The following is a 22,530-nucleotide window of genomic DNA, read 5'->3' as shown; positions in this document are numbered from 1 at the left end:
TCATGGGACTTCCCTGGTGGCGCAGTGGTTAAGAATCCGCCTGCCAATGCAGGGGACACAGGTTCGAGCCCTGGTCCAGGAAGATCCCACATGCTGTGGAGCAACTAAGCCCGTGTGCCACAACTACTGAGCCCACGTGCCTGGAGCTTGTGCTCCGCAACAAGAGAAGCCATCGCGATGAGAAGCCCGCGCACCGCAATGAGGAGCAGCCCCCGCTTGCCGCAACTAGAGAAAGCCTGCGTGCAGCAACGAAGACCCAACACAGCCATAAATAAATAAATAAATAAAACAAATACTACATTTCATGTATATTGCAACTAAAATCTCCAGTTCTATTTGCTCAGCATTTCAAAATCAATGTGTCCAGGAAAATATAATCACCCTAGAATTCTAGCATATTAACTTATTTTGCACACTTAGCTAATTAGTGATATATCAGTGTCACCATGTTGATGCTGGTGAGAGTTAATATCAATATGAATTGATAAAATTTGTATCACTTAGCAAATTGTTTCATAGTATAGCAATTTTCAAAGAATAAAGTGTGTACTAATATCCTGGATAAGTAAGTTTTAGTTCAGAGAGCATTCATTTAAAATATGGTATCTCATCAGTCCAAGAATAAAATGGTGAGAACAAAACAATGTAACTCAGGTACCAGAACTGTGAGCCAAACAGTAGGACATTTTTTTGCAATTAAGTCCTCATACAATTACCAGATAACCTACTGGATCATCTTGTTGTTTTTTTTTTTTAAAGATACTGTGGTTTCTGCCTCTCTCTCTCTCTCCCTTTTCTTTTTTTAAAATTTATTTATTTTTTGGCTGCGTTGGGTCTTCGTTGCTGTGCGCGGGCTTTCTCTAGTTGCGGTGAGCGGGGACTACTCTTCGTTGCGGTGCATGGGCTTCTCATTGCGGTGGCTTCTCTTGTTGCGGAGCACGGGCTCTAGGCGTGCGGGTTTCAGTAGTTGTGGCTTGCGAGCTCTAGAGCTCAGGCTCAGTAGTTGTGGTGCACGGGCTTAGTTGTTCTGCGGCATGTGGGGTCTTCCCGGACCAGGGCTCAAACCCATGTCCCCTGCATTGGCAGGCGGATTCTTAACCACTGTGCCACCAGGGAAGCCCTGGATCATCTTGTTTTGAAGATAATTTCAGGAGCAGCATTTCAAGGAAAATCCCAGCTAAAACATCATTTTAGCAATAACAAAGCTTTGGCTCAACATGATAATGCAACATTTGGTTATAATAGAAATATGTTTTATTATGGACAGTGAAACAGAAACAAAGAGAAAATAGAGGTATCAACCATGTATTTCATGTCCTTTTCTAGAATAAACAATGTTTATTAGGAAGTTGTACCCCCATTTACAATAAGTATCAACAATATCATGAAATAGTGGAACAATTACTGTCCAAATACTGAACTCCTGTAACCAAAACACATTTTGGGTTCAAGAAAACATAGTTTACATACCAAAAAACACCCCATACACACCAAAACCAAAAATCAGCTCCAGTTTAGGACTGTACTGACTGGAAAACATTTATTGTGTTACTGCTTTAAGAACCCCACGGAGCACCTTGTAACTCATCAACTGCACATTTTCCTTCGTAGGGAAACAAGGTCCTCTCTCAGTCACGTAGGCATACGGAAATCTCAAAACCCAGAGGCCATCAGGTGGGAGAGTGATTTCTTGTTTTTCTGGGTAGAATACTGGACATGGTGGTGGGCCTGGCTGAACCTGAAAAACACAGGTTATATGATTATTTTAATATATTTCAATAAGAAACACCTGAACGATAAGTGCCTAAACAAAGGATAAGTTCACAGAGCACATAATATTAAGCAGGTAATGTGTACATTCTTAACTCCAATCATATCTGATATTACATTAAATAATCTCAAATACTATCCTGCTTTTCTACAGATTTTTAACTTCTAGTTCTGCCTCTAACCAGATGACGTGAATTGATGGTGTGAACCGATTAACACATCTACAATCTATTTTTCAAGAAACAGAATATTAGGTATAAGAGGTATTTAAAATTAAGACCTGTTTAGTTTGATACCCTGTACTTTTTTCATACAATCAAAACAAGCATCGGCATTTTTTGTTTGTCTGAGGACAAAAAGGGTTATATTTCTTACCTGAGGCATTAGTATTATCTGCAAAGGAGCATCAGGAACCACAACAAAAAGCCTCATAAGTTGAGCATAATGTGGTTTTAGCCCTCTACCCTGAGATGATGACAGAATATATAAGGGCATATCACTATTCAGGGCTTTTAAAGCTGATTCCTTGGGCCCACTTCCCATTACTTTCATTACTTTGTCAGGTCCTGAGCACATAAATCTTCGTCCTCGAGAGTCTTCATATTCAAAGCCCACAAATGCTCGCGCTATGTCATCTCGCCGTCTTCCTCTTCCCATTACAACTGCACTTCTCTTTCCGGGAACAGCTTTATTTGGAGCAGGCCAAGAATTTGTGTCTAAGTCTCCTTCATCTTCAGCTCTAGTCCTGATGACAATGTCCCAAGGCATAAGATAGTTTGTTCCTGGAATGAAGCCCTGTTGGTCCAAACCAGTATGAAAGTTATAAGACTTAGCAGGGCCTAGTTTAACCAAAGACCAGCTGGAGAATTTGGGTAGGAGACCTTTGGGGCAATTTGAATGTAGCATGCCTGGGAGATATTCAACTGTGGATGCCTGCCGATCAACCAAGTTTGGTCTCTTCTCAGTTTTTACTTCTCCTTGACCATGAACTTCTGGATTATCTCCTCCTGCTTGTGGATCAGCTGGATAGGTACCTAAACTATCTGTGGATTGGCCTAAACTCAAAGCTAAACTCAGGCTTGTGCTCTCTCCTTGGGTTTGAGGTTCTTTTTCTTTAAGTTTATCAGCATCTGCATCTGGAGGGGCAGGAGATGATTCGTTTTTGGCAGGAGCAGGATCTGGAGTACTTGGTTCAAATACTGGGAAATTGATGTGATCCAATTTTCCACAACATTTTTCTTCCAGAAGCTATGGAGGAAGGAAAAAGACAAACAAACTGATCTTGTGAAACTTTCACTGAAAACAACACATGCTTCACATTAAAAAGCAAGATCAACAGTTAATGGGTAAGCAAATAAGTATATATAAAGAAAGTTCCCTTGTAACATATCACACTGCAAGTCACATTTACTTATCTAGATACTTTGCTTCTGAAAAAATATATTTTTACTCAGATGGTCGTTAGCAAAAAAAAAAAAAAAAAAAAAGAGAGAAGAGGAAGAAAAAATGTAGAGTCTACCTGATAAAAGTCATAGTTAGCTGCCTTGATATCAAAGGGATCATCTCGAGGTGCCTGTTTCCTTCCACAGTTACAGGCACCAGTGGATCGAGCTCGGCTATTGTGATACAGCACAGGAGGATTTCTATCGGGCTCTGGTTTTTCTCCTGGAAAATATAAGCCACTATTAATTTTACACACAGTGCAGACCCAAATTTATTTTGCATTCAATTGCACCTTAACCCCAAAATTTCTCCAAACAGTTCTTTGGAAATGAGAAGGAAAAAAACACCCAAAACACAAAAACTTGACTAAACACACCTAACAGAAGAAGCAAGTGAAAATACATGACATAATACATATTTTTAATCTAAACTTTTAGGGTCTCTAAAGTAAATTTTATCATCATAGTGCCCATACATTTCATTATATTCATTTCAGTTAAAAAGGTAAAAATGTTAATATGAAATTCCTGAAACTTTGTATTGTTTAATAGTTCTCATTTACTAATCCCCTAGGGTTCATTCTTTACATACAAGAACATAATTAGTCATAGCTGATTTTTCTTTTTACAGCAGAAGAAAAAACTTAAATCGATGTACCTAAATTTCTGCAGGGCCCTCTTTTTAAAGTGTCAATACATAATGAACAAACTCTCTTAAAACAAGAATAAAAACACAGCTCAAAGTTTTGATTTCAAAATACTGAGAAAATTTTAGCCACCTGATTTAGGTAAGGAGTGAAATTTATGTACACAGTGTTGATCAGTTAAACTCCTCTCCTCACAGAGCTGATGGCCATTGCTCCAAAACTTGTAGCAGTCCTCGTGTAACTGCATGGCATATTTGTGAAAGGCTGGACCCCTAGCATGTTGACTGTACACTCGAAGAGCCTGGGCAAGCTGATTCTTGTGGACAGTCATTGTGTAATTATGAGGCAAATTTGACTGGTAGGCACTATGGGCCATGGGTAAAGCTTTTTGGCACCGGTTCTCCGAGAATTTTGTGTCAATATCCAAAAACCCTTCCAAGACTTTAATACTGCTTAAAATTTTAGACGTTAGCTCTCCAGTGGGAGAGCCCGGGTCCTCCTCTTTCCCATCGATAGCTACTTCATACAGTTTTGAAGCTGCTGAGATCCACTTCTGATAAGTAGGAAGTTCAAAATGGGAAGGCTGTGGGTTCCTGCCCACACTGTCATCAAAACCTTTCTTGCTTAGTACTAGCTCTACATGCTGCCATAGGAATTCCCGAAGAGTGAAATCCACTAGCTGCCCGGAAGAACTGGAACTGCTAGTGTCAGTGTGGAAAGAAAGTTGTTGTCGGCTGTGCTGCCTCATCACCTGGTATCGCCTGGACCCAGAAAGGGGTGCAGGGACCAGCAAAGATTCGGGGTCTTTCACAGTACAATGACTCCTAAGTTGGTCCAGCAACATGCCTACTGGGTCCTCCTCCTGGCTTCCAGGAACTATGTACACAAACGCCTGATTGGCAGGCACAGTAAAGAGGCAGTTGATACTCTGATTAGTCAAGACACGACTCTTCCGGAAGATTCTATAAATCTGGTCTTCCAGGGCATGCTGCAGTCTCCTTTTGGGAGAATGCTTCTTGGGCTTCTCTGGATGAGCTGGGTCTTGGTTCCGAGGGGGTTCCACCTTGAGTGTTCCATTGAGTTGAAAGAGGAAAAGGAGTCTAGGTGGGCAAGGTCTGCAGTTTAGCTTCCAGTCTTTGCCAACTGGACAATCCTTAATGGCTGTTTTGAGGAGGGGCAGTACTTTCTGTCTCAGTCCATCCAGGGCTCTGAATACTCGATCATAAGTGATGTCAAAGGAACAAGTGGGATGGACCAGAAGCAAGATGTGACAGACGGAGAAAAGGTAAAGGAGACTGAGGCACTGCAGTTTCTCTTGATGCTTCCAGAACTCGTGCGCTTCTGCATGAGGTAAAGGGAGGCCACCTCCAGCTTCCCCGCTCTGAAGGGCCCGACAAGCCCGGAGAAGTTGGGAATTGTCACAGATGGAAGTGAGAAGAAGATACAGAACTTTGTTTTCCTGGTTGTAATAGGCTTGCAGAAGGCTGTAGTCCTGGGAACCTGGCTCAGTTCGGTTCCCCTCCGCGACACCGACACCTCCCCGAACTGGATCCCCGGACCCGGCGCCAGGGTCCCCGGCTCCACCAGCCTCCCCGACGACCGCAGCCTCGGTCCTGATTCCAGGCCCCGAGTCTCCAGGATCTTGGTGGCGAAAGAGGGGAAAAACCTGTCGGTCGCACACCGTGTTTACAAGTGAAAACTTCTCGGAATTCAGGCGCAGAGCCGTCTTGCCGAAGATTCCCACCACGCAGATCTCATCCTCCCGCCAAGAAGGCTCCGGTCCGCCAGCCGCGCTCCCACCACCCTCTGTAGGGGACCCCTCGGGACTTTCAGAGCCTGTCCAGGCTGAAGCGCCCATTAGAAGCTCTCGCAAGCTGACAGGACCCGCCATGGTGCGGAGACTACTCTAGCGTTCTTCCGGTCCCTCCGGTAAACAGAACCGGCTCTCGTCCAAGTTTGAAATCCCTCCTCCGCTTCTTCAGTTCCTGCTTTCCTCTCACTTTAGGTTCCGCCTCTCGCTTCTCCCGTCCTAGTTTTTCACCAAGGTTTTACCTAGTCCTACAGCACAGCTGATTTAAGATTTTCCTTAACCGGAGACTGTAGGAATTGAAATATCAGAAAGACATTTAGAAGCAGTTAGGGTTTTTTGTTTATTTGTTCTTCTTGATAGACAAAACGTTTAATGAATGTTGAAAGTTACAAAATCATTTTAGTGAAAAGGAGAGCTGTGTTTGTGACAATTCTAAAATGACAATAATTACATGCAAGATAAAGGCAGAAGTAAGTGGTTTTGAAAAGGAATTATATTCACACTATGCTAGATTTAATTCTTGTCAAATATTTATAGAGCATCTACAACAGGTTTATTGTCCTCACATTTAACCTCTTAATCCTTTCTACATCGTATTTTCTTTGACATACAACTACTCACCCACCCACTCATCTCACTTCCAACTTTTTTTTCACTACCAGTAGTGATTTTATTTTATTTTTATTTAAGTATAGTTGATTTACAATGTTGTGTTAGTTTCAGGTGTACATCAAAGTGATTCAGTTATACATATTTTTTTCTGATGCTTTTCCATAATAGGTTATTACAAGATATTGAGTATAGTTTTCTGTGCTATACAGTAAATCCTTGTTATTTATCTATCTTATATATAGTGGTGTGTATCTGTTAATCCCATACTCCTAATTTATCCCCACCCCCTTTTTCCCCTTTGGTAACCATAAGTTTGTTTTCTATGTCTGTGAGTCTATTTCTGTTTTGTAAATAAGTTCATTTGTATTTTTTTTTTAGATTCCACATATAAGTGATATAATATTTTTCCTTCTCTGTCTGGCTTACTTCACTCAGTATGATAATCTCTAGGTCCATCCATGTTGCTGCAAATGGCAATATTTTATTCTTTTTTATAGCCAAGTAATATTCCATTATGTGTGTGTGTGTATGTCATATATATGTCACATATATATGATATATATATATATATATATATATATATATGCCTCATCTTCTATATTCATTCATCTGTTGATGGACACTTAGGTTGCTTTCATGTCCTGGCTATTGTAAATAGTGCAATTGGGGTGCATGTATCTTTTCGAATTAGAGGTTTCATCTTTTCCGGGTATGTGCCCAGGAGTGGGATTGCTGGATCATATGGTAACTCTATTTTTAGTTTTTTTTAAGGAACCTCCATACTGTTTTCCATAATGGCTGCACCAATTTACATTTCCACCAACAGTGTAGGAGTGTTTCCTTTTCCCCACATCCGCTCTAGCATTTATTATTTGTAGACTTTTTGATGATGGCCATTCTGACCGGTGAGAGGTAATAACCTCATTGTAGTTTTGGTTTGCATTTCTCTAATAATTAGCAATGTCAAGCATCTTGGAAGCAGTTAGTTTGCAGTTCAAGGAATAAAAAAATTCCACAAAAAAGAGTGTCAAATGACTCTTCTAAAAGTAGGAAACTGTTTCACTTTAAGCTCCAGAACCTTGTTGTACAAGGTGTAGTCTGCAGCCCAAAGAAGGAGCTTGTTAGAAATGCAGAATCTTAGTCCCCACCCCAGACCTACTAATCAGAACATGAATAAATCCTAATGATTTGTACACACTTATAGTTTGAGAAGCACCACTTTAAAAACATCTTTCAAAGCAAGGTGAACAGATTTCTTTCTTGACTCGTATCAATGGAAAAAAAGGCAGGGATTTTGAAAGGTTTATGGAATACAACAACAATATAAAATTATCAAACTCAGAAGAATATATATCAAAATGTTTAAAACGTGTTAGGATTTGTTTAATTCTTTTTCTTTACTCCTTTTTTCCCTGCTTTTGTAAAAAATGGATTTTTTTTAGAGCAGTTTTAGGGTCACAGCAAGACTGAGCACAAAGTACAGAGTTCCCATATACCCTTTGCCCCTACACAGTCATAGCTCCCTTTACTATCAACACTGGGCTCCAGAGTGGTACATTTGTTACAATCTCTGAACCTACTTTGACAAATCATTATCACTCCCAAATTCATAGTTTACATTAGGGTTTATTCTTGGTGTTGTGCATTCTGGGTTTGGATATGTATCCACCATTAACGTGTCACATAGAATAGTTTCACTGAGCTAAAAATCCTATGCGTTCTACTTATTCATTTCTCCCTTCCCCCAAACCCCTGGCTACCACTGATCTTTTTACTGTCTCCACAGTTTTGTCTTTACCAGAATGTCATATAGTTGGAATCATACATACAGTGCATAGCCTTTTCAGATTGGCTCCCTTCACTTAGTAATATGCATTTAAGTTTCTTCCGTTTATTTTATGATTTGCTAGCTCATTTCTTTTTTGTGCTGAATAATATTCCATTATCTGGATGTACCACAGTTTATTTACCCATTCACCTACTGAAAGACATCTTAATTGCTTCCAAGTTTTGGAAATTATGAATAAAGCTCCTATAAACGTCTGTAGGCAGGTTTTTGGGTGGACATACTCTTATTTTTATATCTCTATTTTCTAATTTTTCTACAATGAACACTTTCTTCAATTTGTAATATTAAAAAAATTCTTCCTTGAAGAAATGTGGAAAGCCTTAATTCAATGTTTGATTTAGCTGGCTGGAAGTTCAAATAGTTAGATTTATTACTTTTAAAAAAATACTCTGGCTTTAAAGTAGAGATGAGATTAATTTGTGTTTAATGAGCTCTTACTTGGATGTCAAAAAATGATCATAATAAAAATCAAACAGAGTAGTTACTCTGTGTATGGCTCTGTGCTAAGTCCTTACCAAGAATTATCACATTTATGCATGATCTCACTTATCTGTGGAATCTAAAAAAAAAAACAAAAATAACCTAACATAGAAACAGAAAACAAATTGGTGGTTGTCAGATGAGGAGGTGGGTGGGGTAGTGGGGTAGATGAATGATGGGTAGGAGGGGAATGGATGAAGGTGGTCAAAAAGTACACACTTCCAGTTATAAGGTAAATAAGTTCTGGGGATGTAATGTACTTCGTGGTGACTCTACACAGTTAACAATATTGTATATTTGAAAGTTGCTAAGAGATACATCTTAAAAGTTCTCACCACAGGAAAAAAAATTATAACTATATAAGGTGACCGATGTTAACTAAATTTATTGTGGAAATCAGTTTGCAATAGATCCATATATCAAATCATTATGTTGTATACCTTAAACAAATACAATGTTATATGTCAATTATATTGCAAGAAAAGCGGTTAGGGGGAAGAATTATCATTTAATTCTCAAAGGAAGGGAGGGGCCCTAAGTCCTGGTGATGGTGTTTTTAATATATTAAGCTGTGTTGGGCTTCCATAAATTCTTCTTAATCAACACTTATTTACTAACAAGAATTTAGAAAGGAGTAGAGGTGGGCTTTCAAATGTATTTTTTAAAATTTTGTTTCTCTATTTGGTTTTTACTTGTTTGCTTCTCTACGTCTATATGTCCAGATTCTATCTCTTTTCTAAAAGCCAACTAAGGTAAGAAATTGTACATGTTTATCCGCATAAATTATATTGTGATCCTCATCATGTAGATTATTTGCTATGTTTAGTATGTGACTTTGCTGCTATAATTTTAAAAATTGTTTGACTTACAAATCCAGGAAAAAGTGTATATTAACCACATCCATTTGTATAGATTTCCCAAGTAAACAAAATGTTGAAAAACCAAATTGAAAAGACTCTCTATGCAGCTGCTTCCCACTAGCTATCTATTTTACATTTGGTAGTGTATATATGTCAATGCTACTCTCTCACTTCGTCCCGGCTTACCCCTCCCTCCTCCCCATATCCTCAAGTCCATTCTCTAGTACGTCTGTGTCTCCAATAGATGTTAAAAAAAAAAAAAAAAAAGACTCTCTAGAAGAAAACAAGAGTAACAACTCTCATGCTTTGCTGAAGGGACCATAGATTGATTGGTACAACCACTTGGAAAACCAGTTTGACAGTATCTAGAAAATAGGCACGCTTTATAACCTAGCAGTTCCACTCCTAGATATACACACTAAAGTAACTCTTGCATAAATGTACATGTTCAAGAATGTTCAAAATGGTATGCATAGTTCATGATAGACAAAAACTAGAAACAGCCTTAATATCCATTGACAACAGAATCAATTAATAACTATATTCATACATCAAAAATAAATTATCTATAGCACTGCACAATAATATGGTTGAATCTTAAATGTAGATTGAAAGAAGCCAAAAACAAAAGAATATATAATGTATGATTCTATTTATACAGAGTTCAAAAGCGAGCAAAATAAACCATAGCATTTAGGGGTGCATATTTAGAGGACAAAGCAAAAAAAAAGCAAGCAGATTGGTAGTTACTGGTTGTTGTTTTTTTAAAAATTAATTAATTTATTTTTGGCTGCGTTGGGTCTTCATTGCTGCTTACGGGCTTTCTCTAGTTGCGGCGAGCGGGGGCTACTCTTCATTGCGCGGCGTGGCTTCTTGCTGCGGAGCGCGGGCTCTAGGCACGCGGGCTTCAGTAGTTGTGGCTCACGGGTTCTAGTGCGCAGGCTCAGTAGTTGTGGCACAAGGGCTTAGTTGCTCCGTGGCATGTGGGATCTTCCTGGACCAGGGCTCAAACCCGTGTCCCCTGCATTGGCAGGCGGATTCTTAACCACTGCGCCACCAGGGAATCCCAAAAACAGATATATTTCTTAACTTCCATTATCTGTTTAATTTACATCCATAAATGTGGGTCTCATGAAAAAAAGAACACTGTCCCCACGTCTGCTTTCCAGTTTGGTGACTTTCCACAACACTGTATTTGGCATCTCAAAGCTATATTTATCTGAGAAAATATAGGCATTTTGGGGAAATCGCTAAAATATCTTTCTAGCCTGAGATAACCAGGGGATATTTCAGGGATATCATCTTATGTAGCTGTTTGCTGTCGGGCTAGAAAGTTCAGTGGAAAACTGCCACGCCTTGTTTCCCCTCCATGAGGAGCTGCAATCCTTATTCTTGGAACTGCAGCGGAAGTTATCAGCATCAAAGCTAATCCCGTGCCTTCAGAGTCACACTTACCCTAATGAGTTCCTCTTCCTCCATGATATTTATCGCATTAGTGATTAGGGGTCCCGGCTGAAGCTAGAGTAGTGTCTACTGCTAAGTAGCCATGTCTGACAAACTGGGGGCTCCCAGAAATTGGCAACTTTGTAGAAGACTGACTGATAGGGTTGCCAAATCATATATAGGCTGTTCAGTTAAATTTGAATTTCAGATAAACAACGAATAATTTTTTAGTATAAATATGTCCCATGCAATATTGGGGACATATTTAAACTTCAAAAAATTATTCATTGTTTAATGGGACATATTTATACTTAAAAGTTATTTATTGTTTATCTGAAATTAGACTTTGATGGGGTGTCATGTGTTTATATTTGCTAAACCTGTCAACCCTGTACTGTCAGGAAAAAGCAAAATCCAGTGAGGTGTGCATGATTACTGTTATTGAATCAACAGGTGGTTGAGGACAGGGAATCAGATCTCACAGTGAACCTGCTATGGACTTCAGAGAATCCTTGGTGGGGCACTGTGGAAAACACAAGGTTCCTGTTGAGGTCTTCATGAAATTTATATTTAGCGTCATGAATGTGGATAGCAGATATCAAAGTGAGGAATATCTCAGACTTCAGTAAGCCAGATATAACTACCTACCTAAGATGCTAGAAATGATATTCTAATTTTTTAAAAAACCATTTATTTATTTATTGTTTTGGTTATGCCGGGTCTTAGTTGCAGCAGGCAGGCTCCTTAGCTGTGGCTCCAGGGCTCCTTAGTCGCAGCTCGCCAGCTCCTTAGTTACAGCATGTGGGCTCCTTAGTTGCGGTATGCGAACTCTTAGTTGCAGCATGTATGCAGGATCTAGTTCCCTGACCAGGGATCGAACCCGGGCCCCCTGCATTGGGAGAGCGGAGTCCCATCCACTGCACCACCAGGGAAGTCCCATGATATTCTAATTTTTAAGGTCACATTGGAGTTTTTGTTTCAAATTCTTTTGGAACAGTTAGGTTTGAATGGGGGATGGTTTTACTTCTTAATTGCTTATAGGGAACAGAAATAAAATCTAGAGGGTCTGTTTTTTATGGTTAAGTTTGTAGCACTTAATGAGTGCATGAGCTTTACAGGCTGAAATACTTTGCTTTTCAATTACCTGAGACTACCCAAGATGAATGGGCACCAGGTTATTTTCTTAATGTCATAACTGCACCTCTAGAGCAAAAATTAGAGTTATCTAGTTAAACTTGAATAACCTCCCCAACCTAAATTCGGTAATTCCAGGATAAACATCACTTTGGGGATTGCATTTTCCCATCTGTTCTATTATTGATCATGTAAACTAGAAAATATCCTAATACTCGCTTTATGCTACAGTATGTGTGGGCTCCATACATATTTTAATTCTTCGAATGAATTATATATTAATATAATTATTTATACACACTACATTAAAAAAAGCATTGGGGTGATATTTTCTGTATATTTTATGGATCATCATTGGAGTCAGGCAGAGGTGGCATCAGTTTTGTTCATCAAAGCTGCTTGTAGAAAGTGGCAGAGTTTGAGTTGGGCTTCTAGGGTGAGCCAGCTATGAAAAAAAACAAAGGTCCCAAGTATAATATGAATTATGTTCTTGTGGCCAGCACAGCTCTTCTTCTTCCTCACTAACAAAACCCAGATTTTATGCAGGGCAGCAATGCATCCGGTTTCTAAAAACCACTTTTTCCCAGCTTCCCTGATATTATCAGAAGTTCCTGGATATCCCCTGTTTAAAGAGATGAAGGGCAGCTTAGCTAGCACACCCTTTTGCCCTTTGCCCTTCTTATCCTGCCTACAACATGGACATGAGGCTTCAGGAAGTGTTGATATTCTGCACCATAAGGATAAAAGCCACATATTAAGGATGGAAGAGAGGTGATTACATGGTCAAGCTGCTGTATCCGTTATGCACTGCCTATTTCCCAAGGCAATATGCAGAAAAGAAGAATAAGGCCTTATTTGGTTAAGTCGCTATAGTCAGATTTCTGTTACCAGTAGCCAAATGCAAAGCCTAACTAATATAGTTGCTTCAGAATTAAACGAAAAAGGAAGTCTAAGGAGTGGGCAAAGTCATTCCATGTCTAACAACAGTTTTTACTAGATATCTCTCTAGTAAGTGGATTTTGAGGAGCACAACATATGGCATAGGTCTTATGTGTGATTTTTGATGTCATTGCTCAATATATGGGTTTATTGTTCATTATATTTTAAATTGTTTCCACATTACCCAACCCACTATAGTAGTTATGGGGTAGGGCAGGGACAAAAAGGATCCTAGAGCTAAACAAAGAAAGGAAGTGAGGGTTCTGCCCTCTGCCCATCACAATTTATGGTATTACCAAGGATCTGGGGGTGGACTCCTATTGGATGCTCCAAAAGGAGGAAAGAGGAATCCAGTCACACCTCCAAAGAAGGACATATAGTGCCCAGGAGGACCAAGTTGATCGGCAAGATGGAAACAAAGCTGTCCTGCAAAAGGCACTGATTCTCTCTTTTTTAAACGGTAGTTGATTTACAATGTTGTGTTAGTTTCAGGTGTACAGCTTCAGATTCTTTTCCACTATAGGTTATTACAAGATAGTGAATATAGTTCCCTGCACTATACAGTAAATCCTTGTTGTTTATCTATTTTATATACAGTAGTGTGTATCTGTTAATCCCATGCTCCCAATTTATCCCTCCCCCCACCCCACCCCTTTGGTAACCGTAAGTTTATTTTCTATGTCTGTGAGTCTATTTCAGTTTTGTAAATAAGTTCATTTGTATTATTTTTTTTAGATTCCATATAAGTGATATATAATATTTGTCTTTCTCTGCCTAACTTCACTTAGTATGATAATCTCTAGGTCCATCTGTGTTGCTGCAAATGGCAGTATTTCATTCTTTCTTATGACTGAGTACTATTCCATTGTGTGTGTGTGTGTGTGTGTTTGTGTGTGTGTGTACCACATCTTCTTTATCCATTCATCTGTTGATGGACATTTAGGTTGCTTCCATGTCTTGGCTATTATAAATAGTCCTGCTATGAACATTGGTGTGCATGTATCTCTTCAAATTAGAGTTTTTGTCTTTTCTGGATATATGCCCAGTAGTGGGATTGCTGGATCATATGGTAACTCTATTTTTAGTTTTTTAAGTAATCTTCATCCTGTTTTCCATAGTGGCTACAGCAATTTACATTTCCACCAACAGTGTAGGAGTGTTCCCTTTTACCCACACCCTCTCTAGCATTTATTACTTGTAGACTTTTTGATGACGGCCATTCTGACCACTGCATTTCTCCAATAATTAGCAATGTGGAGCATCTTTTCATGTTCCTGTTGCCCATCTGTATGTCTTCTTTGGAGAAATGTCTATTTAGGTCTTCTGCCCATTTTTTTGGATTGGGTTGTTTGTTTTTCTTGTTATTGAGTTGCATGAGCTGTCTGTATATTTTGGAAATTAAGCCCTTGTCAGTCACATTGTTTGCAAATATTTTCTCCCAGTCTGTACGTTGCCTTTTTTTTTTTTTTTTTTTTTTAAATTCAGGTTGTATTCTGCTGTCTTTTTTGTTTTTTTTAAGATTTTTTTGATGTGGACCATTTTTAAAGTCTTTATTGAATTTGTTACATTATTGCTTCTGTTTTATGTTTTGGTTTTTTGGCCTAAAGGCATGTGGGATCTTAGCTCCCCGACCAGGAATCGAACCCACACCCCCTGCATTGGTAGGTGAAGTATTAACCACTGTACTGCCAGGGAAGTCCCTGTAGGCTGTCTTTTCATTTTGTTTATGGTTTCCTTTGCTGTGTATAAGCTTATAAGTTTGATTAGTTATCATTTGTTTATTTTTGCTTTTATTTCTTTTGCAAAAGGCACTGATTCTTAACGAGGGAATGAAGGAAGGGAGGACAGTGCTGGGGTGGGAAGAGTGTCTGCAGTGGAGTTTGTGGTGTGTCTCTTGGCCCAGAAGGAGATGGAAATATAAGCTTCATAGCCAAAGAAGCCAGCAGCCCTGTGCCCCAGCACTCTAGCAGGGGTGGTGGAAGGATGGCTCCTTCTCACAGATCTGATGATAGAGGTGATCAGGGAGATGAGACAAATAGGGTTTGGAAGAAATCACACAAGGGCCAGCTGATGCACTGGATTTTGGTGTATGGGTCATACATGTAGGTGACAAAGAAGAAAGCTGCCAAGACCTTTTCTTATCAGCTCTGCATGATCTGACTCCTGTCCCCATCTCTATTCCTATCTTTCTGTTACAGCCACACCGGCCACTTTTCAATTCTTCAGACTGTGATCCCTCCCACCATGAGACCCTTGCACCTGCTGTTCTTTTTTCCTGGAGCTCTCCTCCCTGACATCCAAGGTGGGCTCACTCCACAGGTACCCTCTCCAGTTAATGCCTATTCATCTTTCAAGTCTTACCTCATCACTTCCTAAGGGAATCTTTCCTAGATCATACAGGCTAGATCAAGTTACCCCACAGAATCTTGTTCCTTTCCTTCACAGAAGTTACGTCAGTGCAAAATTATACAAATTGTGATTATATGATTAATATCTACTTTCCCCACTAGACCGAAAGATCCAAGACAGCAGATCTGTGTCTGTTTTTGCTTACCACTATACCCCTGGTACTCCAGCACAGTGCCTGGCATATAGGAAGTACTTAATAAATACTTATTAATGAAATTAATAAAACCAGACATTCATTGCTAAAGTGGAGATGATAATCCTAGCTATCTCATAGAATTTCTTGAAGTCTAAATATGAAAGTGCTTTATAAAGCATAAGGAACTGCTTTAAAATTATTATTATTAAGAAAGATGCTTTAGATTATGATTCTAAATAAATTCATTTGAAGAAAAGGATCCAAAGTCTTTTTTTTCCTAAAGGCTTACCTGAAACTTTCTCTTCAAGGCCTGGGTCATTACTGGGGTCAGCCCAGTTCCTGTTTCCATATTTTCTTTATTGGTAAGTGGGGTTCCACCTGGGCTCCTGCAAAGGTATTGAAAATATTAGGAGCTGTGTTTTATGCCAAATTTTCAAATGAATTTAGAAAGCATAAAGATAGGAGAGTGGATTACCTCTCTACATCGACTTTTCTGAGTAGTTTCCGCAGATCTAACTGGCTTTTACCAGGAGTACTGATAAAATAAAGATACAAAAGTTAGAGCTTGCCAGATTTTATAATTTTTCCAAAGCAAAGAAGTCATTTCTATAGGCAACATCCTAGAAAGTAGTTTGTTACATTTGTTACTATTTATTACATTTAAAATAGCAGTAGATGCTGATAGGAGCATAAAGTGATATAGTGATTCTAATAAGTAATAGTTTTTGACTCAGTAATTACACATGTAAGAATCCATCTTAGGGCAAAACTCAGCTATGCATACAGATGATGGACAAGGATGTTTATTGAAGAGTTATAGAAAAAAAAAATCACAAACAACCTAAATGTCTCAAAACAGGATTTTATCTATGAAATTCACATATTAAAAAACTGCATCTATTGAAGAAGTCAAAATGATGGTTTAAACTAATTTTTAATGAGATATGGGAAAGTTCATGACATATTAATGGGAAAATCCATATCTGTATGTATAATATGATTATACACAGGTACACACATAAACATATCATATTTCACCGATTCCAAAACATAAACATATCATATTTCATTAATTCCAAGAAAACTAGTTTTCTTATTTTATTATTTCTGAAATTGTGCTGCTTTGAAAATTCCTGATAATATTTCCCCCCAAATCTGTTATTAAATCAATGGTGTATTTTATAATAAACAGCATCATGAAATGGAAATAATAGAGTATATGTCCAGAGAAAGACTAGAATGATAAACAACAGTATGTTAACAGTATGTGGCTATCTCCAATGATAGGATTATTTGCATGATTTTTGTTTTCTTCTTGAAACGTTTCTGTAGATTTCAATTTTCAATGATCATACGTAACTTTTAAAGTTAGAAATAAGCAAGAAATCATTATTTTAAGTAGCAGTAGAGTGTAGTACTGTGTAGTTCCTTACATTAAGACATTTGTCACTCGAGTTGATAACACTTTGGACTTCGGTTTCAGGGAAACGCACTGCAGGTCAGAGACAGTAACTAGTGGATTCTGTGCCTTTGGTGATGGTACAAGCTTTAATCACAAAATGAGACACTATTAAAAACACATTTAAAAATAGCATTCAAAATGTAAACATACTAAAACAATAAATATTTGAGTGCTGAATATGTGTAAGATATATCTATTAAATTTTTATTCCAAATTTTCAAAGTATATCTCTACCTCTTCAAACTAATGGTTGGTAGATAAAACTGCCTAATTAAATAATTTGGGGATTTACATATTTTGTTGAGGAGATCCAAAATTACTCAAAAAAAAAAATCAAATACTTACCTCAGAATGGTTTCTATATTTAAGACTTATGCTTATTTTCCATTAAGGGACAACCAGGTTAAAAGCCAAAAGACCACGTGTTTGGTCAATGACATCTTACCTTCCTCCTTTCATCAAAACTCTGTGTCTTCTTTAATTTCACAGTCAGGAGATCTTTAACTGTTATATGCATGGGTCCATTTTTTTTTAATGGTCCAGCCTTAAAATACATGGAGAGGTTAGAATTCAAATTGGAACCAGGACATCTAGTCAAATGCAAATCCAAATCTAGTTTTTAAAGACTCTTTAAAAATTAACTTAAAAATTAACTATTATTTCCCCTAGGAGCCTATCAAATTCTTTCCATTCAACCAAGAACAATTCTGTTTTCAGTATCCATGGATGCTAAGGCTATTGAAAAGTATTCACCAAAATGTAAGGCTTTGATAGTAAGAGATGGGCTAGTTCCTTGAAACTATGCATCTTCTTTAGGAGTCACTGTAATAGGACAGGAGATGAAGGAGTTCCTCAAATCAAAGTGAAGTTTTGGGGACTTCCCTGGTGGCTCAGTGGTTAAGAATCCACCTGCCAATGCAGGGGACACGGGTTCGAGCCCTGGTCCGGGAAGATCTCACATGCCATGGAGCAACGAAACCCGTGCGCCACAACTACTGAGCCTGCGCTCTAGAGCCCGCAAGCCACAACTACTGAAGCCCGCGTGCCTAGAGCCCGTGCTGCTCAACAAGAGAAGCCACTGCAATGAGAAGCCCGTGCACCGCCACGAAGAGTAGCCCCTGCTCGCCGCAACTAGAGAGAGCCTGCGCGCAGCAACAAAGACCCAACACAGCCAAAAATAAAAATAAATTAATTAATTTAAAAAAAATTTTTAAAGAGCAAGTTAAAAAAAAAAAAAAAAACAAAGTGAAGTTTTGCCTGAACTACCTAAAAAGATGACTCAGTTCCCATAGAGCAAGGACGTATACTCAAAGAGGTATATATTAGGGCAAATATAACAATAGGCTCTGCATTTAATTCAGACATTTTAAACCAAATATATCTGTAGTGAAAATTCAGCAGATTTTTAAATAGGGCCATGCCTATCTTAGTGATTCACAAATACTCTGGTCCCCTTGGAAGATAAGTAACTCTAATGGAGACTGGTTCTCCAGCCTAATGGCATTATACTTTAGGATCCACAAATTCTTTTTATTCTGACTTCACTCACTAAGCTATCTTTGTTTTTAATTTGGTTTCCCAGAGAGATTTCCCTTTTTGTAAAGAATCCAACAGGAATCCCCCACCTTGCTGGGTTTCATTCATTTATCCTTGAAAAAAAATCACTTTCATCTCTAAATCCCACTTTCGTGATCTCCCAGAGGACTGTGTCTTTAAAAACAATAATTGACATAATTAAGATATGGAAACAGAACAAAATGTAGCCCTTCCTGTCAAAGCCCTTAGACCAGCCTTAAAAGGACACCTGGCTGTACTCCTTCATTACACACTGACCAAAACACACCTTTACTAGATTGTTTTTTTACCTGATGTGCTTTAGTGAGATCAGATTTTCTGAGCAGCAAAGGTGCTGTCAGTGGTGGAGGCGGAGGGGGCGGGGGCGGAGGCGGAGGGGGCGGAGGCGGAGGCGGAGGCGGGGGCGGGGGCGGAGAAAGACGACTGGTTGGCTGTGGCAGTGAGGCGGGCAGAACAACCTCGGAGTCTCCAGGGGTGGTTAGAGCACATGCAGGCACATTTGTAAGTTTACCACGCATGTGACACATCTGACCACAGCTTGGACAGGAAGAATTTTCTGAGACGGCCTGGAAGAAAACGTTACAGTTGGCAACTGAAGAACAGATTTATTTGGTTCTTATGGCTGAGAGTCATCAAAACCATACCTACCATGTATTGAATGCTTTCTCAGTATACCATATGCTCCGTAATATTTTCTCATTTATCACAAGCTCATTCATTCATTCATATATTTGTTTTGTGTGTGCTATATGCCAGGCACTGTGGGTACAATATGAGCCCTGTCTGTCACCTCATCGAGCTGACAGTCCGGTGAGGAAGACAAGACATTAAACATACAAAAAACACATTCAAAACAAACCAAAATAATACTTCAAGAAGAGCCATGAAGTGTGCTGTGAGCATGAATAGTCAGAGGTCTGGGGAGTGATATTTAGCCATGATCTCAAAGATGAATTTAGCCTTACCAGGTGAAGAAGGGAGATAAAAACTGGGGGAAGAGTTCCTGGCAGAGGGAAAAACACTTAATGCAACCAAGAATATAGTATATTCAAGGAACTGATAAAAAAGGTCAAGGGCCTGGAACATGACTGTTATGGGCTGAATTGTCCTCCCCCATTGCAACTCATATATTGAACTCTCAACGCCCAGTACCTCAGAATGTGATTGTATTTGGAGACATGGCCTTTAAAGAAGTGATTAAATTAAAAGGAGTCATTAGGGTGGGCTCTAATCCAATGTGACTGGTGTCCTTACATAAAGACGAAACTTGAACAAACAGGAGACACCAGGGATGCACGTGCACAGAGAAAAGACAATCTGAGGACATAGAAGGCAAGTCGAGGAGAGAGGCATTAGAAGCCAACCCTACCAACACCTTGAGCCTAGATTTCTGGCCTCCAAAATTGTGAGAAAATAATTTTTGTTGTATAAGTCACCCAGTCTATGCTACTTTGTCATGGCAGCCCTAGCAAATGAATACAACAACCCTATGAAGTAAGGGGGCATACTACAGGCTGCTGTAACAAAGTACCACAAACTTGGTGACTTAAAACAAAATTCATTCTCTCACAGTCCTGGAGGTTAGAAGACTGAAATCAAGGTGTCAGTAGGACTGCACTCCCTATCAAGGCTCCAGGGAAGAATCTGTTTCTTGTCTCTTCCAGCTTCTGGAATCTACTGGCATCCTTTGGTTTGAGGCCCCATGACTCCAGTCTCTGCCTCTGTGGTCCCATTGCTTCTCCTCTTCTCTGTATGTTCTACTCTGCGTGTCTTTTATAAGGACACTTGTCACTGGATTGAGGGTCCACCCAGATAATAAAGTATGATCTCCTCATCTCAAAATCCTTAACTCAATTATATATCTGTAAAGACCCTGTTCCCAAAAAAGGTAATATTTACAGGTTCCAGGGATTAGGACTTGGACATATCTTTTGGGGGGCCATCATTCAGCTCACTACAGATGGCATCTTCCCCACTTTATAGATGAAGAAACTGAGGTCCAGGTTGTGAAGTCAAGGTCATGAGGTGATTTGCCTTTCCTCCTCTGGTTAGCTCATCTTGAGGCACAAATTCTGGGAGTAGGGGTGTAATCCCAGAAGCGTCTCTCCAAACCAATGTGCACAATGTTTATTCTTTAGGTTTTAGACACTGAGAATAGGGGTCCTGCTTAGGGGAGTTTGGAGAGAGTGGATATTTATAGATTTTTTCCTGCCTATATCAGTCAAGAAAATAGAAACCACCCTGAGTATTTAGAAGAGGGGACATGTAATATAGTGAGTTGGTTATACTGCTGATGGAAGAGCTGAGAAACACGCAGGGGACAGTGAGGCATCCCAGAGATTAGCAACAGCATAAAGCCATGAACACCCTGACACTGCATGGCCAAAGAGAAGGACAGTGTAACCAGATCTCTGGAGCTGGGTTAACCCAGAGAATCTAGAAACATGGTTGACTTACCTAGTGGGAGCTGGAGTTAGGGAGGCAACAACAACCATTGCTGGAGAAATTGCCCAACACAGAGAACAAAGGGGAAAAATACCCCATCCTCTCCCTCCTTCTGATCTCTCATCAGTGTCTCCCATTAGTCCAGCACACCAGGAGCCAGATGACATGGAGCTTGGGAAATGTAGCCTGCAGGGGTCAGCCCCCCTCCAATACAGAGCAGAGCCTCTGAAGTTCAAGCACTAGACCTGAGAGCAGACATGCCCAGAACTAGCACTAGCCTGTAGCCACTCCTCCTTCTAGTAAAAGCACACTGGGGTTCCAATGGGGGACAACCCCTTCCCTCCTTACCTAATTCTGGATTTGTTTTTCATTTGATAATACTAACCTTCAATGCTTCCTGGAGCTTGCGTAATTCACTTTCCAAAATGTGAAACCGTTGTTTTAGACTATGAAGTTCTTGGTGGCAGAAACAGGATGGAAAGATGGTGTCTTTCAATACTTCCAAACTCTGAAATTAAAAAATAATCAAGCCTGAATCCAATGAGCTATATGATAAGGACAAGAAAGTGGTTTGATGTATGTTTTATAGAAGTGAAGGCAATATCAAGGACCTACTGTATAGCACAGGAAACTATATTCAATATCTTATAATAATCTATAATGGAAAATAATATGAAAAAGAATATGTGTGTATGTGTGTGTAACTGAATCACTTTGCAGTACACCTGAAACTAATACATTGTAAATCAACTATATTTCAATTAAAAAAAATTTTTTTATTGAAAAAAAAATGAGGGCAGACATGACCACACAATTTCATCTTATCTGAGTTTAGCTTGAGTGTCTGCTGACCTGAGCACACACACACATGAACACACACACCAAGTATGTAGAAAAACCATAATGCTGAAAACATGTATGTCAAACCCATACCCGGGCCATGCAGTTCTGAAACCAGTTGTATATAGACCATACTCTATTTGTCCAAAGCTTTACTGCATCTTTAAAATTGGGAAATTTGAAGTTCCAGGATGGTCTTAGCCAGCTTCTGCTAAGGGGTGTATCTGTTGAAGGAATAACCACTCTGTAGGAAAAACAAAACCAAACAAAGCAAAAACTCCTAAGTTGGAATTAACAGCCTCTAATTAAATAACAAGCTAGTTTTATAGTATGACTCAGGAGCAGAGACTATCTAAAGCCAAATTCTTCATTTACTTCTAGAATTCCCAGATTAACTTATGCAACAAATATTTATTGAGTAAATAAATAGTAATAAATAAAATAACATAGTAAACAAATAGGTATCAGAGATTTAGTAATGAACGAAATAGATAAAAATCCTGCCCTCATAGAATTTACAGTTTCATGGAAGAAAGGTAAAAATAACTAAATGAATAATATATGTGGGTTGTTAGGTAGTGAACAAATGCTAAGGAGAAAAAGATAAAGCAAGAGAGGGAATGTGAAACGTTGGGTGGAGGTGAAAATTTAGATAGGGTAGCCAGGGAATGTCTCAC

The 22,530-nt window shown here is 39.1% G+C and overlaps 2 protein-coding genes across 8 annotated transcripts in view; both read right to left on the bottom strand.

Moving 5' to 3' along the window:
• Positions 1-1,308: 1,308 nt before the first annotated feature.
• On the bottom strand, positions 1,309-5,901 carry SMG8 (SMG8 nonsense mediated mRNA decay factor). Its single transcript, XM_082372011.1, has 4 exons — positions 3,992-5,901; positions 3,290-3,435; positions 2,146-3,018; positions 1,309-1,738 (listed from the first exon to the last, which is right to left on the bottom strand). Exons 1-4 carry the CDS (start codon positions 5,748-5,750, stop codon positions 1,541-1,543), a joined length of 2,976 nt encoding a protein of 991 aa, XP_082228137.1. The 5' UTR covers positions 5,751-5,901; the 3' UTR covers positions 1,309-1,540.
• Positions 5,902-5,995: 94 nt separating this feature from the next.
• Positions 5,996-22,530, bottom strand: part of PRR11 (proline rich 11) — a 31,680-nt gene continuing 15,145 nt past the window's right edge. For 4 of the 7 annotated variants that reach the window (XM_082372087.1, XM_082372089.1, XM_082372088.1 and 1 more), the window contains 8 exons: positions 21,947-22,097; positions 21,399-21,521; positions 18,859-19,134; positions 17,439-17,537; positions 16,965-17,077; positions 16,007-16,066; positions 15,821-15,917; positions 5,996-12,492 (listed from right to left, as the gene is read on the bottom strand). In XM_082372087.1, the coding sequence (XP_082228213.1) occupies positions 12,424-12,492; positions 15,821-15,917; positions 16,007-16,066; positions 16,965-17,077; positions 17,439-17,537; positions 18,859-19,134; positions 21,399-21,521; positions 21,947-22,097 (988 nt within the window). In that variant the 3' untranslated portion in view covers positions 5,996-12,423. The remainder of the gene's footprint in view (positions 12,493-15,820; positions 15,918-16,006; positions 16,067-16,964; positions 17,078-17,438; positions 17,538-18,858; positions 19,135-21,398; positions 21,522-21,946; positions 22,098-22,530) is intronic. The other 3 variants (XM_082372090.1, XM_082372091.1, XM_082372092.1) reach the window with 3 other exon arrangements.

The sequence above is a fragment of the Balaenoptera borealis genome (assembly GCF_965194805.1).
Source record: "Balaenoptera borealis genome assembly, chromosome: 20".
Classification (NCBI taxonomy): domain Eukaryota; kingdom Metazoa; phylum Chordata; class Mammalia; order Artiodactyla; family Balaenopteridae; genus Balaenoptera; species Balaenoptera borealis.
This window is presented reverse-complemented; position numbering and strand designations above follow the sequence as displayed.